General features: G+C 47.7%; 1 protein-coding gene across 2 annotated transcripts in view; it reads left to right on the plus strand.

Moving 5' to 3' along the window:
- The window catches only part of DENND3 (DENN domain containing 3), a 60,926-nt gene that overhangs the window by 15,210 nt on the left and 30,673 nt on the right, over nucleotides 1-15,043 (plus strand). For both annotated transcript variants that reach the window (XM_063079903.1, XM_063079904.1), the window contains exons 6-10: nucleotides 3,234-3,353; nucleotides 3,693-3,911; nucleotides 8,794-8,915; nucleotides 12,326-12,481; nucleotides 14,135-14,231. In XM_063079903.1, the coding sequence (XP_062935973.1) occupies nucleotides 3,234-3,353; nucleotides 3,693-3,911; nucleotides 8,794-8,915; nucleotides 12,326-12,481; nucleotides 14,135-14,231 (714 nt within the window). The remainder of the gene's footprint in view (nucleotides 1-3,233; nucleotides 3,354-3,692; nucleotides 3,912-8,793; nucleotides 8,916-12,325; nucleotides 12,482-14,134; nucleotides 14,232-15,043) is intronic.

The following is a 15,043-nucleotide window of genomic DNA, read 5'->3' on the forward strand; positions in this document are numbered from 1 at the left end:
GCTCAGGTGTTGGTTCTTTGGAACAGCCCCCGGCCCTACCATCTCTGCAGTCCCCAGTTCTTTTTCTGCAGAGCACAGCACAGTCTGTAACTGAGGCCTCTGTGTGTGTTTTTTTGTCTAATGTGCGTCTTCTCCACCAGACTCTGAGCTGCATGAGGACCCGGGCCACGTTCTGCACCCCACGCCTGGGGCTTACTACCACGCCTGGCACTTGGCTGCTCAGCAGTAGCTGTGCAGTGACGATGAGGGGATGTCTGAGCATTTGTCAGTCATGCTCGCCGAATCCAGATCTGCTTCCTGCATCTCAGGCTTTCGTCTGGATGGGCTGAGTTAGTTTGGATCAGGCTTTTCGCTGTGACTCTTCCTGACACATCGAATGAGCTCTCGGGTCTGAGTTGGTGTAATGCTCACTGTCTGTCCTAGGGAATGCCATCTGATAGTGGATGTTTATCGTTTTGAAGAAATGCAAGAGGTCAGTTTAGGCCAAGGGTTTCATTTGCTATAGTAGCTGACCAACTCAGCAGGATTTTCTAGAGCCCACTGGAACCTAATGTCCCCTTGGAGGCTGTTTTGGACAGCAGTTGTGAGTGGTCGTCCTTGTGTTTTGAATACTGTTTTGTGTGTACACTGTGCCGCCGTTTCCTATTACATCTGGGCTAGGCCATCTCTGATCTGTGCTGGCGGGAAGGAGGCAGGAGGCCCCTTGTCCCCTCACCCCCATTCAGCACCCTTCCCTCTGGCTGTGCATGGACTGCCAGCTGGAGGAGAGTGAAGACATTAGGAACACCCCACGTCCCTGGGCTCACCCCGCTTTTTCTCTGCCCACTAGTGAGTCTGATGTTACTTGCTTTTCAAATCTTGGGCTTCATTGGGTGTGCACAATGAAAAAAAATATATATATATATCTTTTTTACTGTACCCGAGTCACTTTCTGGGTTGTTTTACATGTGAAACCTATTCTTTTTCTGAGGTTCAAATCAAGATGAAATTTGGAAAGTATTTACTAAAATATCTCTCTCCTCAGTTTCTTCATCTGTAAAGTGGTATTTATTTTTTATCTTTAATTGAGTAGCTGGTTGACACATTTCTTTTTTGAAATATTGTGGAGAATTTTTTGCATACATTTTATAATATTAAAACTATGTCACAGCTTGGAGAATTTAACTCTTTATTTTATTTTATTTTATGTTATGTTATGTTATGTTATGTTATGTTATGTTATGTTGTTATGTTATGTTATGTTATGTTACATAAAAGGGACTTTTTTGGTCACTTGAGTGGGTCTGCCTCCTTCTTAATGTCTTGATTCTGTGGACAAGTTGGTAGCAGGGAGCAGAGTGGCCCGAGTCCTGTAAGGAAGCCCTCACCGCATCCTTGCACCGGGAGCTCACAGTCTTCTCTTATTTTCGGCTTCCTTGTGTGACAGCATACTCAGCGTGGTGACCTAGACGAGTGCAAGAGCGTGTGACTAGGGAACAGTTGTTTTGGCCCCTGCACCTGCTTTTCTCTTGCGTGAGGAGGCCTTTCCAGCGGTCGGATGCGCTCTTCTTTTCTTTCTCTCCAGCGATCTGCTTATGCCTTGACCATCCCGTTCTGCTCATTTACTGGCACTCGGGGCATGGGGAGGCACCCCGTTTCCTGAGCCCTCCGTGGGCGGCCCCGCGTGCAGTGGAGCCTGGCTGTCCACAGCTGCAGTGAGCTCCCAGGCCACCGGCAGGAGGGATTCCCTCCCCTCTTGCGTCCTTCCACCGAGTGCAACTGCACGCTTCAGCGCTTCATGGGCGTGCGGAGAATACAGAAGTTGAATTGAAGTGTTATTTCAAAATAATATCATTTTGAAAAATAAAATATCTGAGTAGAAAAAATGAACTCAGTTTTTCCCACTGTACTTCTGACCCCGGATGCGTGGGGTTTCTCTCCACCCACCAGCAAGCAGTCGGCTCTGCAGCGGACACCAGCTGGCTGTCCTCCCGTTCAGTTCTGGTGCTGCCTGCCTGGAGAGAGCCTCAGACCCCGCAGGTGGAGGGCTCAGTCCCTCGAGACTGTCCCCCACTTCTGATGCCAATCGCAAGCCTCAGGTTGTGGCCTATGCTTCTGACCGACCAGCTGTAAATTGGGGTTCCCATAACCCCCTTCTTGGATTCAATTAATTTGCTAGAGTGGTTCACAGAACTCAGGGAACACTTACTTACAATTAGAATTTTATTATAAAGGACATGACAAAAGGTACAGATGAAGAGATGCACAGGGCAGGGTATGGGGCACAGGCACAGAGCTCCCATGCCCTCCCCAGGGATGCCACCCTCCAGGAACCTCCAAGTGTCCAACAATCCAGAAGCTCTTCAAACTCAGTCCTTTTGGGTTTTTATGGAAGCTTCATTACATAGGCGTGATTGATGCATGGACAGCCATGTAGAAATTGGACAGGAAAAGTGTGATCAAATCAATGCTAATAGACTGAGTGGGGAAACCCAGCACAGCAGGTGTGTTCAGGTTTTTCTTGGCCTCTCTGCAGAGTGCTTCTTCCTCCTGGGTAGGAACCCTCTGGAATGGGGGCCTTGTTATCTATAGTCAGACAAGGTAGGTCAGAGGATTTCTTTATGGCAGCTCCAAGACAGAAAGGCAGGGGAAGATTCAAGTCCTGCCCTGGGGAGGAAAAGGTGCAGGTGAAAGGAAGGAGGAGAGGGAACAGAGGAGTCACTTAGGAAGTAACCAGGGACATGTGAGTTGTGAGCCAGGAACCGTGGATGAAACCAATTTATGTATATCTATGCATATGTATCAAAATGTTTTGAATTACATGTCTTTGAGGATCTTCAACTATTAAATTGAAAATACTAAGAGAATACACACTATATAGTGACTGAGAATAATATATAATACCTAAGAATAATTTGAATATGCTTGATTTAGAATTTGTGCTAACTGGGACAGGTATCTGGGTTACGGTTTATCTTTGTCTTTCCAGTGAACAGTTTGCCGATTAATGAAAGCGTTTAAGGAAGTTTGGCTTACTTAGAAAAAGACTTTAACTACTTTATGCATGAACCTTTATCTGCAGTCATGAGTATCTCTAGACTGTTTGGCTATTCTGTGACATTTAACAGGGCAGCAAGTTTTCAAAAATGTTTTCTAACTGTGATGCTTTCTGCACCAAAATAGTGAATTTCAGTGCATTTCAGCCCCTGCTGGGAGCAGCTGTCTGAACGAATTATGGAACTTGGTTGTTGCAGGTGTTCAACATGAAACCGCTACAGGTCGTGTTTCCCTCACGAGTGGACCCCGAAAGCCCCGTGGTCGACTTGGACCTCCACCTGCCCCTGCTGTGCTTCAGGCCTGAGAAGGTGCTGCAGGTACACGTCCTTCCAGGCCTGCGAGCACCTCGTGCTAATTGGCTTGATATTGTTTATCAGAGATGGTTAAAATGCAGGTTAATTCCACAATGTACACACCAGTGTGCTCCAAATATTTACTTATTTTTTGTTTAAAGCCAGTGTTCACTGCAGTGTGCAATATTTGCAAATAGCGCTCTATGCAGGGGCTCAGGTGGATTTTGTTTTGGCAAAGGGAGCAGGGAGACCAGGGTAAGAGCTGCACTCCGTCTGGCTTGGTTGGGTGGCGTGTTTATGAGCATCTTAAGTTTAATACGCTGCATGGAAGCGTGTGCATGGCACTGCTGACTGTCCCCCCAGGTCCTGACGTGCATTCTGACGGAACAGCGGATCGTGTTCTTCTCCTCGGACTGGGCTCTGCTGACGCTCGTGGCCGAGTGCTTCATGGTCTACCTCCACCCCCTGCCGTGGCAGCACACCTTCGTGCCCATCCTGTCCGACCAGATGCTGGATTTTGTCATGGCCCCAACGTCTTTTCTCATGGGCTGCCATCTCGATCACTTTGACGAAGTCAGCAAGGTTAGGTACAGAACACGTGATTTGGAATTAAATTCTTGTTGAGTCCATTGTGAGGACTAATAGAAACTTGCATTTGAAAGTGCTGTGAAGTGAAGGCAGACGGTGTCTTAGAGAGGTCACCACCATTTCTGTCATTAAGCTCCTAGTAAGGTCACTGAGGAAGGAGACGCTAGCCAGGTAAAGGAAGAAAAGATTTTATTAGCAAATGGCAAGCGGACTTGCCGGGCTGAGTTGAAAAATGACATTGGTGCCGAGAGGTAGTTGAGTGTCTTCTTTCATAAGGGTTAAGGCTGGCATCTGGCCTGGCCTCGGAAGATGGTCACAATTTCCATCCCGGTACAGCCTGTTCGTGGGAACAGAGACTTGGGAGACAGAAACCTTGGGCCAACCAGGGGAAGCAGTTGCAGTGTCACACTCTGGGTACAGCCTGCTCAGCCTGCTTATGGGAGCAGAGACTTAGGGAAGCACAGACCTTGAAGAATAAGACTTAGAGAGATGAAACTGAAGGGGAGATTGTTTCTAAAAGTCATGTTTTCAGTTCCAGGGACCTAATATTCCTGTGCTGCGGGTTCCTGTCGCACACGCGCCGTGTGCTGTGTCTTGTGTGCCGCGGGTTCCTGCCACACACACGCCGTGTACTGTCTCCTTTGTTCTCACACCATCCCTCTGGGGACCTCAGGATGTGTTCAAGGCCACGGCATTCTAAGTACTGTAGCCTGAGTCATTTCTCAGTCCATGTAAATTCAGAGCAGCCCAAATGGCTTCAGACAGATTTTTCTGCGAGAAGAGTGCAGGTGCGGGAGTCAGTGGAGCCCAATCCCAAGTTTAGCCTCTGCACTTACTAGTTTTGAGATTTGGGGCAAGTTACTTGCCTTTGCTAAGCCTCAGTTTCCTCATCTGTGAAGTGGGGCAGAACATGTCCTCATGGGCAGTACTCTGAGCTGAGGACAATCCTGCACCCCACGTGGCACCTGGGACATGGCGGGGGCTTGGTAGGTGATGGCTCTGTAGTTACCGCTACAGATTTTCTAAAATTAAGCTTCTGGGGTGCATCACTACAATGGGCCTTCCTCCTAGAAAAATGCACGTGCATGCCGCTTGTTGCTCACAGTGTTATGAGGCTCGTGGGTCCTCTGAATCCAGCGGCTGTTCGCTCACTGTGTGACTGCTCCATGGCGAAGTGTTTTGCCCTTGTCTGCCAGTGCTAATAGGACAGTACATGCCGGCTTCGTCATTACAGTCAGGACTAAGCGAGGCAGCACGGCATGCAGCAGGTGCTTAATAGGCGGTAGCCATTCTTACTGTCACGCTGCTCAGATACGGTATAGGTTTAGCTGGTGCGTTAACATCATAGACTTGCGATAAATACTGTGACAGTGCCAGCGGGCAGAGTGGGTTTGGTTTTTTAAAACAGCTTTATTGTGATACAGTTTACATACTACAAAGTTTACCCAAAAAAATGTTCAAGTCAGTGGACTTCAGTGTATTTATAGAATTGTGCAGTCCTTCATGTGTCATGTTAAACATTGTCACCACCCCACAGAGAAGCCCTGTACACATCAGCAGTCACCCCCACCTTGTCCCAGCCTCCCCCCAGCCCCTGGCACCCACTCACCTGCTGTCAGGCTCTGGATCTGCCTGTTCTGGAAAGCTCGCGTACGTGGAATCACTCCCTGTGTGGCCCTTTGTATCTGGCTTCTTTCACTTAGCATAATGTTTTTGAGGTTCGTTTGTGTTGTAGCATCTATCAGTACTTAATTTTTACTGTGGAATAGTATTTCATTGCGTAAATATACCATGAATATATCTGTTCATGAGCTGATGGACATTTGGGTTGTTTCTACCTATTGGCTGCTCTGAGTAGTGTTGCCATGAATGTTCGTGTCCAAGTCTTCTGCGTATACACCTGCAAGTGGGATTGCTGGGTCATGTGGTGACTTTTTGTTTAACCACTTGAGGACCTGCCACACTGTCTTCCAAAGCAGCTGCACCATCTCATGTTCCCGTGGCCATGTGCGGGGGCTCCGACTTCTCACATCCTCACCGACGCTTCTCATTGGCTCTCTTTTTATTTTTGTTTATTCATATTTATTTGGCTGTTGGTCAGTAAGGTGATCTGAACCCTTGACCTTGGTGTTAACAAATATTTATTTTTTAATTGCACACATTTATGAGGTACAATTCTTTGTTTCAATACATGCATACATTGTATAATAATCCAATTAGAATAGTTAGCGTATCTGTCACCTAAACATTTATCATTTCATTGTGGTTATAACATGCAAGATCCTCTTTTCCAGCTATCGTACATACAATACAACGTTGATAGCTATTGTCACCCTAGAGCACCAGCACTTATCCTTCCACTCTAACTGTAACTTTGTAACTTTGTACCTGTCACCAACTTCTCTCCATTACCCTTCCTCTCCCCTTCCCTGCCTCTGGTAACCACTATTCTGCTGTCTATTTCTTTTCTTTTTCCTTTCTAATTTGTTTTTTCTTAATTGACCCATGATGTTTGTATATATTTATGGACTACATTGTGATATTTGGGTGCATTTATACAGTGTGCAAGGATCATACCAGAGTATTCCAGTCATTCTATGAGGCCAGCACTACCCTGATACCAAAACCAGGTTAGGATATGATGGAGCTGGGATGTGTTGTCCCCTCCAAAACTCATGTGGAAATCTGATCTCCAATGTGGCAGTGTTGGAAACTGATTGAGTCATGGGGGCGGATCCCTCATGAATGGATTAATGCTCTCCCTGGGGGAGGGGGGATTAATGAGTGAGTTCTCGCTCTATTAGTTCCCGCGAGAGCTCGTTGCTTAAAAAGACCCTGGCACCTCCCCTCTCTCTCTCTCTTGCTTCCTCTCGCCACGTGATCTGCTTGTACCCGCTGGCTGCCTGCCACTTTCCTCCATGAGTAGAAGCAGCCTGAGGCCCATGTCAGATGCAGTTGTCCCAGAATCATAAGCCAAATAAACCTCTTTTCCTTATAAATTACCCAATCTCAGGTATTTCTGTTATAGCAACATAAACAGTCTAAAACAGGATACAACAAAAAAAGAAAACTACAGGCCAGTATTTCTAATGAACATAGATGTAAAAATCCTCAATAAAATACCAGCAAACTGAATCCAACAGCACATGAAAAGGTTATATACCATGACCAAGTGGGACTTATTCCAGGGATGCCAGGGTGGTTGGACATATACAAATCAATAAACATGATACACCATATCAACATAATGAAAGAAAAAAAAACATATGATCATCTTGATAAACACAGAAAAAGGACTTTGATAAAATTCAACATCCCTTCATAATAAAAACTCTTTCAACAAGTTAGGTACAGGAGAGTATCTTAATACAATAAAGGCTACATATGGCAAACTGATAGCTAACATCATACTGTCTTTTTAATTAGAGCTTTCCTAGTGGGTGTGAGCTGGTATCTTGTGGTTTTTATGTACATTTCCCAAATGACTGTGATGTGGAGCATTTTTTCATGTGCTAATTGGTAGTCCCAATTGCTGTCAGCCATCACGCGGTAAACACTTTTAATGATTTATCTGCTCTGGAAGGTTTCAGGAACAGCAGCGACTCTTCTGTGAAAGCCTTGGGCTGCATTTGGCTGTTTCGTTTTTCCTCACTGGCAGTGAGTCCGAGGGAGGAGGCCGGGGGTGACCTACAGCGCGTCTGCCTCCCTGCATACTGGCACCCCTTGCAAATGTTTGGCATTCACACTCACAGGGCGGTGCCGCTTACCTTGCTGGCTTAGCAGTTCCCGCGTTTGCCCTGTAAGGCTCGGAGGCCAGGGAAAGCTGGTGTTTGTGCTGTTTCATGTGCCACCTGAAACACTTGTTCAGAGGTGGGGCCTGGAATGAAAGCCAAGGAATTGGGGCCTTCAGAGAGATCCTGGCATTCTGTTCTGCACTTTGAACCTGAGGACCTCCACGCATTGCTCCTTATAAGATAAGACTTTACAAGTAATCTGTATGCATACTTCACAAATTCCAAGTGCGTGTGGTCACTTAGCCGGGGACCCTGTCTGTGTTCTGGCTCTGGGAGGGGTTGAACTGGCTGGGGCTTAGCCAAGCACACTGGGCTTTGAATGTTGGTGGAGCACTCGTTGGAGTTCTGGAATGTTCCCCACAGGACGCCATGAAGTGGTGCATGCAGTGTTCATACCAGGGTAGATGAGAACTTGGCAACAACATGTGTTGGAATATTGACTCAAAGACTAAATGTGGTCTATCCATACAATGAAATGTTCATCCTTAAGAAGGAAGGAAATTTTGACCCATGCTAGAACATGCATGAGCCTTGAAGACCTTATGCTAAGTGAAATAAGCCAGTCACAAAAGGACAAATACGGTATGATTCCATTTAGGTGAAGTACCTAAAGCAGTCAAATCTGTAGAGACAGAAAGTAGAATAGGGGTTGCCAGTTGCTTGGTGGAAGGAAGAAAGTGGAGTTAGTGTTTAATGGCTACAGGGTTTTAATTTGGGAGGATGAAAAAGTTCTGGAGATGGGTGCCGGTGATGGTCGCACAACAGTGTGAATGTAAACACTGTAGAACGATACACTTAAAAATGGTTAAGATTGTAAATTTTATGGTATGTGTATTTTACTATAATTAAGAAAAATAAGAGAAAGGTACATTTAATCAAATTTAGCCCATCAACTATAACTCACAGTATATAGTGCATATTTTCTAGAGAAGATATAAGGCTATGTGTTCATATTAAATAGAATAATTTAATTAGTGGTGACATGTCTCAGTGAATGCAAAATATATATGTGTTTTTTCAAAGATGTATACAAATTCAAAGATTCGTATAGCAATCTTTACAAATTAATCTTTATTTTCTAGGAAGCTGATGGTTTAATTCTAATAAATATTGATCAGGGGAGCATCACCTGCTCTAAGTCCTTGGACAATGACGTGGACATTCCTGACATCCCTCTCCTGGCGGCACAGACGTTTATTCAGAGGTAATGGAAATAGGATGTATTTGGGAAACTTTGTTCAAATTCTGTATTGCCACTTTGCGTATCTTTTCTAATTTTATATTACTGATAGATGTTTTGTGTGATTATAGTTCAGAAATTATTTGTATTTCTAAATAAAAGTGATTTGTCTTTATTCTGATCTTGTCTAAATACTAATTATGGTCCTATAGAGTCAGGGGACAGTCACATTCTCCAGGAAACCTCCCACCCTCTGTCCTGTGCCCAGGATCCTGTGTGTATCATCTTTGAGGTTCCTTCTGCTTTTTTCATCCATCCATCCATTCTTCCATTTGCTAGATATGTATCGCATACCATTGTACACCTGGAATTGGGCATGATCTACGTGCTGATGACAGAACAGTTGTGGCCCCTAACCCATGACACTGTCAGTCTGGTGGACTCTGATGGGCGCTGTCCATTATCCTGAGTGAGAAGTTGTCTTTTTCTTTTCACCTCCCCTAGCACTCTATTGGTCATCATTTTTTCATGCCTTTTTTACAGCTGGTTCTGTTTTCTTTCATCTCTATTACTAAATTTTAGATCAGGCATAGGCAAAATTTTTCCAAAAGAGGCCAAATAATAATTTAGGCTTTGGGGGCCCTATGGTCTCTGTGGTCTCTGTCGTGGTGGAGGGGCTTGGCAGGGGCTTTCTTCCATGAGCTTCTCCAGGGGAGAGTGAGGCAGGTAAATTGCTAACTATGTCAGGGTGAAGGTGGGTGCTGGGGGTTGGGCATCCTGGGTGTGTCCTGATTTGGCGCTGCCCCAGGCCTAGCAGTACCAGAGCTCCCTTGGGCTCACTCCGCAGAGTACTTAATATCCTTTGGAACTTTCCAAAATGGTAGCAGAAGAAACCCTGCTTTTAGTCGTCACAGCCTGTAGGGTCTGACTGCGGCCAGACCTCGAGCGTGACTCACGGAAGTGATGCTGGAGGATGCGGAACAGACGCAGCAGCTGCTTTCGGGCGTTCTTGCAGACAGCCAGGCTGCACTTGCCTCTGGGGAAGCCTGTGATGCTGTGGGATGACGTTAGGGTGGCTCTTTTCTCCCCTTTCTTTTGTCATTTTATTGGGAGACGAGGCATGGAAGGAGCTGACCCTGGTAGAGTGGGAGATGGGGCAGACTTCATCTTGGGTAACTTCCACTTGGCAGTTCTGATTTCTGACTCTTACCTTGGTATTGGTTGTTCCTTCTACCTGGATGGTTTCTGTAAAATATCTAGGAGCACTTCCTTTAGTATTGCTCCTTCCATCTTAAAAAAATGAAAAAGGCCAATAGCCACACTAGGGTGAGGCACAGGAGTGTTTGTTTGCTGGAGGAGCTAGGATCACGAGGTCCTTCTCCTGCTGCCACCGAGGCTTGTGCTCAGGGGACTTGTACCAGCTGTTCTGTTGGGAATTTCCCTCTGTGTGAACTCAGAAGGCAGAACTAGCATTCGCAGCGGCCCTGTGTACTTTCTGATAAGCACAAGCTGCGTCCCCTGACTTTAGATGAGTGTGGCCCTTGCAGGCTTTTGGTGGGGCTTCTCATGCGTTTGCTCTGGTCGCCTGTTCACTCTGGTCGTGTGTTCCCAGCAAGATGGGATTCTTGCCTGTGTCTGCCTGTGATTGTTAGAATTCCAGAATGTAAACGCACACAGTGCAGAGGTGGGATCACCGTGTTGGCCAGACCCCCCTCCACCCCGCCGCCCCCAGAATGGACATGTGGGGTGTGGTGTCTCCTGCAGTCTCGTTATGGGAGACTTCGTTTTGTAAACGTGAACTAACCCATGTGTGGTCGGTGACCGTCTGCCAGAGGCCTCTGAGACCATGATCCAGCCACGGTCTTGGTCCCACATGGGCATGTAGCCAGGAGGGCTGAGGAGCAGTGGCCTTTCTTCCCCAGCCTCCCTGTGATGCCCTCTGCTCTCTCTGCCTGGGGTCTGCCTCACTGTGATCAGCAGTGTGCCTTTGCCTCAGCCCCCCTGCCGCTGCCTAGTCCTCCTGGGACAGGGACAGGAACCCTGGCCAGGACTGTGCTGGCTGAGTGCCCAGGTGAGAAGGAAGGATAGATCCCAGGGGGCACAGGTGGCCTTTTCAGATCCGATTGTCCCTGCACCAGGAGGTACAGGGAGAGAGAACGCCGCTGCAGGCAGTGTCACAGCCTTTTATGCTGGAAAACCACTGAAATTCCTTTCCCTGTGATGCTCCGTGTTCTGCAGGTGAAAGGCCGGTGTGGTGCCAATAAACAGCAGCATCGCAGTCACGACACTTCCAGGCCAGGGTGGTTACCCAAGGTCTGCTTAGCCAGGACCAGCTGGGGCTGGGGACGTCCCTCAGCAGCCGCTGCTGGACATGTGGGGAGTGAGCCCAGGGCCCCACCCCGGCCTTCACCTGCTGCTGCTGATGGCTGGGACCTGCCCCCCACCCGCTGGGCCCAGCAAGCCCACCCCCACCCGCCGTAGGCCCTGCCCCTGCTCCCCACCCCGTCCCTGCGTCTTCTCTTTCACATTTCAGGTTCCAGGTCATCTGGGAGGACCTCTCCACTCGTTCAGTCTGACCATTTTCCATTCCTAGCCCAGCCCTCTGTTTTGATTCTCTGCCTAACCTCCCGTTAGCTCATGTTTCATGGTTTATCTGTTTTCTGTTTCTCTCCACTTGCACATAAGCTCCAAGCAGGCAGGGGCTTTGCCTGTGGTCCCCTCTCATCCCAATACTCACAATGGTGCCAGCATGTAGTAGGTGCTCTGGAAATACTCGTGGACTAGATGAATGTTGGTTACGGTTATTTTGCATGTTTAAAACTGCACCCTTGCTTGTTGATTTTCAAAGTCCCCCTAAAAGCACAGCCTTGAGTAGCATTGGGAAAGCCAGGCATCATATTTAATAGTGTCTCAGGGTTGACAGAGGTAACCATGAGGCCGTGTCCCTGAGTGAGGACCTCAAGGTGAGTAAGTGGCTGTCCCTGCTGAGCCAAAAGCGGTGACACCCAGAACACTTGGTATGAGGCAGAGGGGCATCCAATCCTGCCTGGGCAGCGGACTGTGACTGTCCCTCCTGGGCAGCCCAGACCAGCCAGACCAGAGGCAGCCTAAGTAAGCTGGAAGCCCTCTGGCTGTCCTGGAAGGGTGTGTGCTCACCAGGCAGGGTGAAGGGGGCGGAGTGATTCAGCTTGGATAGAAACGTGTGTGGCCCAGAGTCCAGGCATTCATGAGCTTATGTTTGCCAAGAATGAACTCTTCCAGCAATGTATTTTTAATGACCTCCATCCCCCAAGTTGTTGGTAGGTATTCTGAGCATCCTAAAGTGTTCATTCCCCTCGTGGGAGCAGGGCCCCTGCTGGAGGGCTGCCTGCTGCTGGTGAGCAGCAGTCTTGGTGATGCCCAGCTGTGTTTGGCCTCGGTCTGCTTCCTTCCAGGGTCCAGAGCCTCCGGCTGCACCGGGAGCTGCACCTCGCTCACCTGAGCTCCAGCACAGACCTGAACGAGGGTCGAGCCCACCGGCGAGCCTGGCAGCAGGCACTCAACAGCCAGATCCAGCAGATCGCCCTGCAGCTGCTCGTCAGTGTCTTCAGGTATTTGGCAGAATGTTCCAGGGTAGGTAGGAAGGTGACCAGCCAGCGTTCGGTCCCATGGTGATAGTGGCATTCCAAAGCTCAGGCAATTGAAATAAACCTATGGCTGCAGAAATGAGAGTGGCCTCCACCCCCAGCATGCCTCTTCTTGCGGCCATGACAGCAGGTGTATTGGGGGTGTGTGACTTTACTCTGACCCTGCCTCATGCCCTCCGAGCCCCCTCTGTCCCTCCTGCCAGGGGCTGCCTGAGGATGGCTGTTCCAGGGAGACGTGCACCTGGCCACAACCCTGCAGGGAGAGCTCGTCCACACGGGCGTGTGTTGGCCAAAGGCTCTGGGTCACTCCCGGAAGGGCTCTGTCCCCAGAGGCCTGCATCCGGGGATGGGCGAGGGGACAGACGGGTCTTTTCGACCTGACTCATAAACTAGATAATGAAGCCACCTGTAGGAGAGCTGCCAGGATGACGGGCACCTGGGATCTGCCTTTCAGAGGTTTCTTCTGCCTCTTCGTTCCAGTGATTGTCGTTGTCACACGTGCCTTGCTTGCTGCCGCTTCCCCAGCATTCAGGCTGGGGTCGGGCAGCGTGTTCATGTTAGGGGTACAGTGCAGGGATTGGGTTGCTATTTCTGGCCTAAAAGTGCAGTCATTTAAGGAATGTATGGTAAATATATGCCTAAAATGATAACTTTGTGAGCCATTTTTAGGGCAAAAGCCTTTCACTCCTCTTTTTCTTCCTTCTCTTTCTCTTGCAGTGTCCTTCTGTCCTTCTGCTTCCTTCCTGAGTCCAGTAGCAAAGGAAGGCGTCCGACGCCGGGGCTCGCTCTCCCAGACATGCTTTATTTTTTGGTGTATTTATTTACACAAAGCAGATAATTTGTTAGGAAAAAAACGGGATGGTGTATTACAGGCACGTGGTATTATCTCTGCTCACGCGGTATAGTTCGTGTGGTCCTGAATATGTTGTTTTCCTTTTGTTCTTTGAAGACAAAATCTTCCATAAACAAGGCTTTAAAAAAAAAACAACACTTTACAAGCTCAGTGAGTTGACAGAAAAGCAGAAAATACGATTGGAGGTTGTAAAACTTCAGGTCCCCTGGATGAGATCGTTTTTTCCTCACAAAGGAAGGATAACTTTGAACACTCTTCATACTGCATGTGTCCTGTAAGGTTATCGGTTCTGCCTGTAGAATATTACTTCAGATCGGGAAGATCATATGCTAAAATTTCCATGGGATTATAATTTATAACTGTAAGGGGTACGAAGGATGAAGTGACTTGTGTGGGGCAGCTGGTGGCCGAGCCCGGTCAGCGTGGGGATTCTGGCGGCTTGCTCAGTGTTACCACTCTGAACTCGATTTGATTTGTATGAACAATGATTGATTATTGTGTCTCAATTTGCATAAACAACGAGGGGCCTGAGGAAGGTGAGGACAGTGACATTGTCTCCTGGAGTTTCATTGTAGCCGGGGAGAAGTTATGCTTGACCACAAAATACATCCAAACCGCGTCATTTGCAGGATGAGAATAATCTTTCTGAAGAACAGGGCTTTTCAGAGCGTGCAGTTCTTGTCGCAATTTTTCTGTTCCTAAAAGTGATGTTTTTCACGTATTTAAAAGTATTTCAGCACTTAGACTCTCTTTCTCTTTGTTAGGGAGGTGAAGAATCATTTAAATTATGAACATAGAGTATTTAATAGTGAAGAATTTCTCAAAACAAGAGCTCCAGGGGATCAACTGTTTTATAAACAGGTAAGAGGTGTGGGATTTGGGCATCTCTGTTCGATCCATTATACTTTGCTATATTTAAACATTTTCAAAACAGGTTTTTATCAAGATCTGTTATTATTTTATTACGTGCATTACCTTTTCCAGAAAGTTTGTTTTAGCACAGTTCCTTTTGATCATTTGGCCATCTCTTATTTTTTAAATCAAATATACTTTACATATAATAAAATACACCCATTATAAGTGTACGGTTTGATGAATTTCGCCACATGTACCTACCTTTATAACCACTTCCTCAATCTGGATGTAGAACACGTCTGTCATCCCTCGTGATTCCTGGATTCCTGTGCCCTTCCCGGCAGTCCCATCCCTCCCCTGACCCCGGGCAGCCTCTCATCTGTGTCTGTGCCTGCAGACGAGGCCTGTCGCTGGAGGGTTCCTACCGGTGCCATCCCTGGGTCTGCACGCTGCCTGCTGCTGCCCCGCCAGGCCGCCTTTGAGCCTGGCCCGTGCTGCTACGTGTCTCAGCAGTTTGCGCCTTGTTATTGCTGGATGTTCCATCGTTGGGATGGAACACCTTTGTTTTCTGTCCACCTGTTCTTGAGCATTTGGGTTTTTGTCTGTTACAAAAGAAAGATAATATTAGGCGCTGTGTGCTGGCAGGCAACCGAAGTTCCGTGCAGATCCTCTCGATGCTTTAGGGGCTTGTTTTTATGCTATCGGGTGGTGGCAAGTGGGTCACAGTCGAGTGCATCTGCCCTGGGTGGACTCTGTGTTCCGGCTGTCTGGAGCACGGATGGCTCCCTGCCCTTAGTGAGCTTGGAGAATTGTTTGGC

This window comes from Cynocephalus volans, chromosome 15 (genome assembly GCF_027409185.1).
Source record: "Cynocephalus volans isolate mCynVol1 chromosome 15, mCynVol1.pri, whole genome shotgun sequence".
In the NCBI taxonomy this organism is placed as follows: domain Eukaryota; kingdom Metazoa; phylum Chordata; class Mammalia; order Dermoptera; family Cynocephalidae; genus Cynocephalus; species Cynocephalus volans.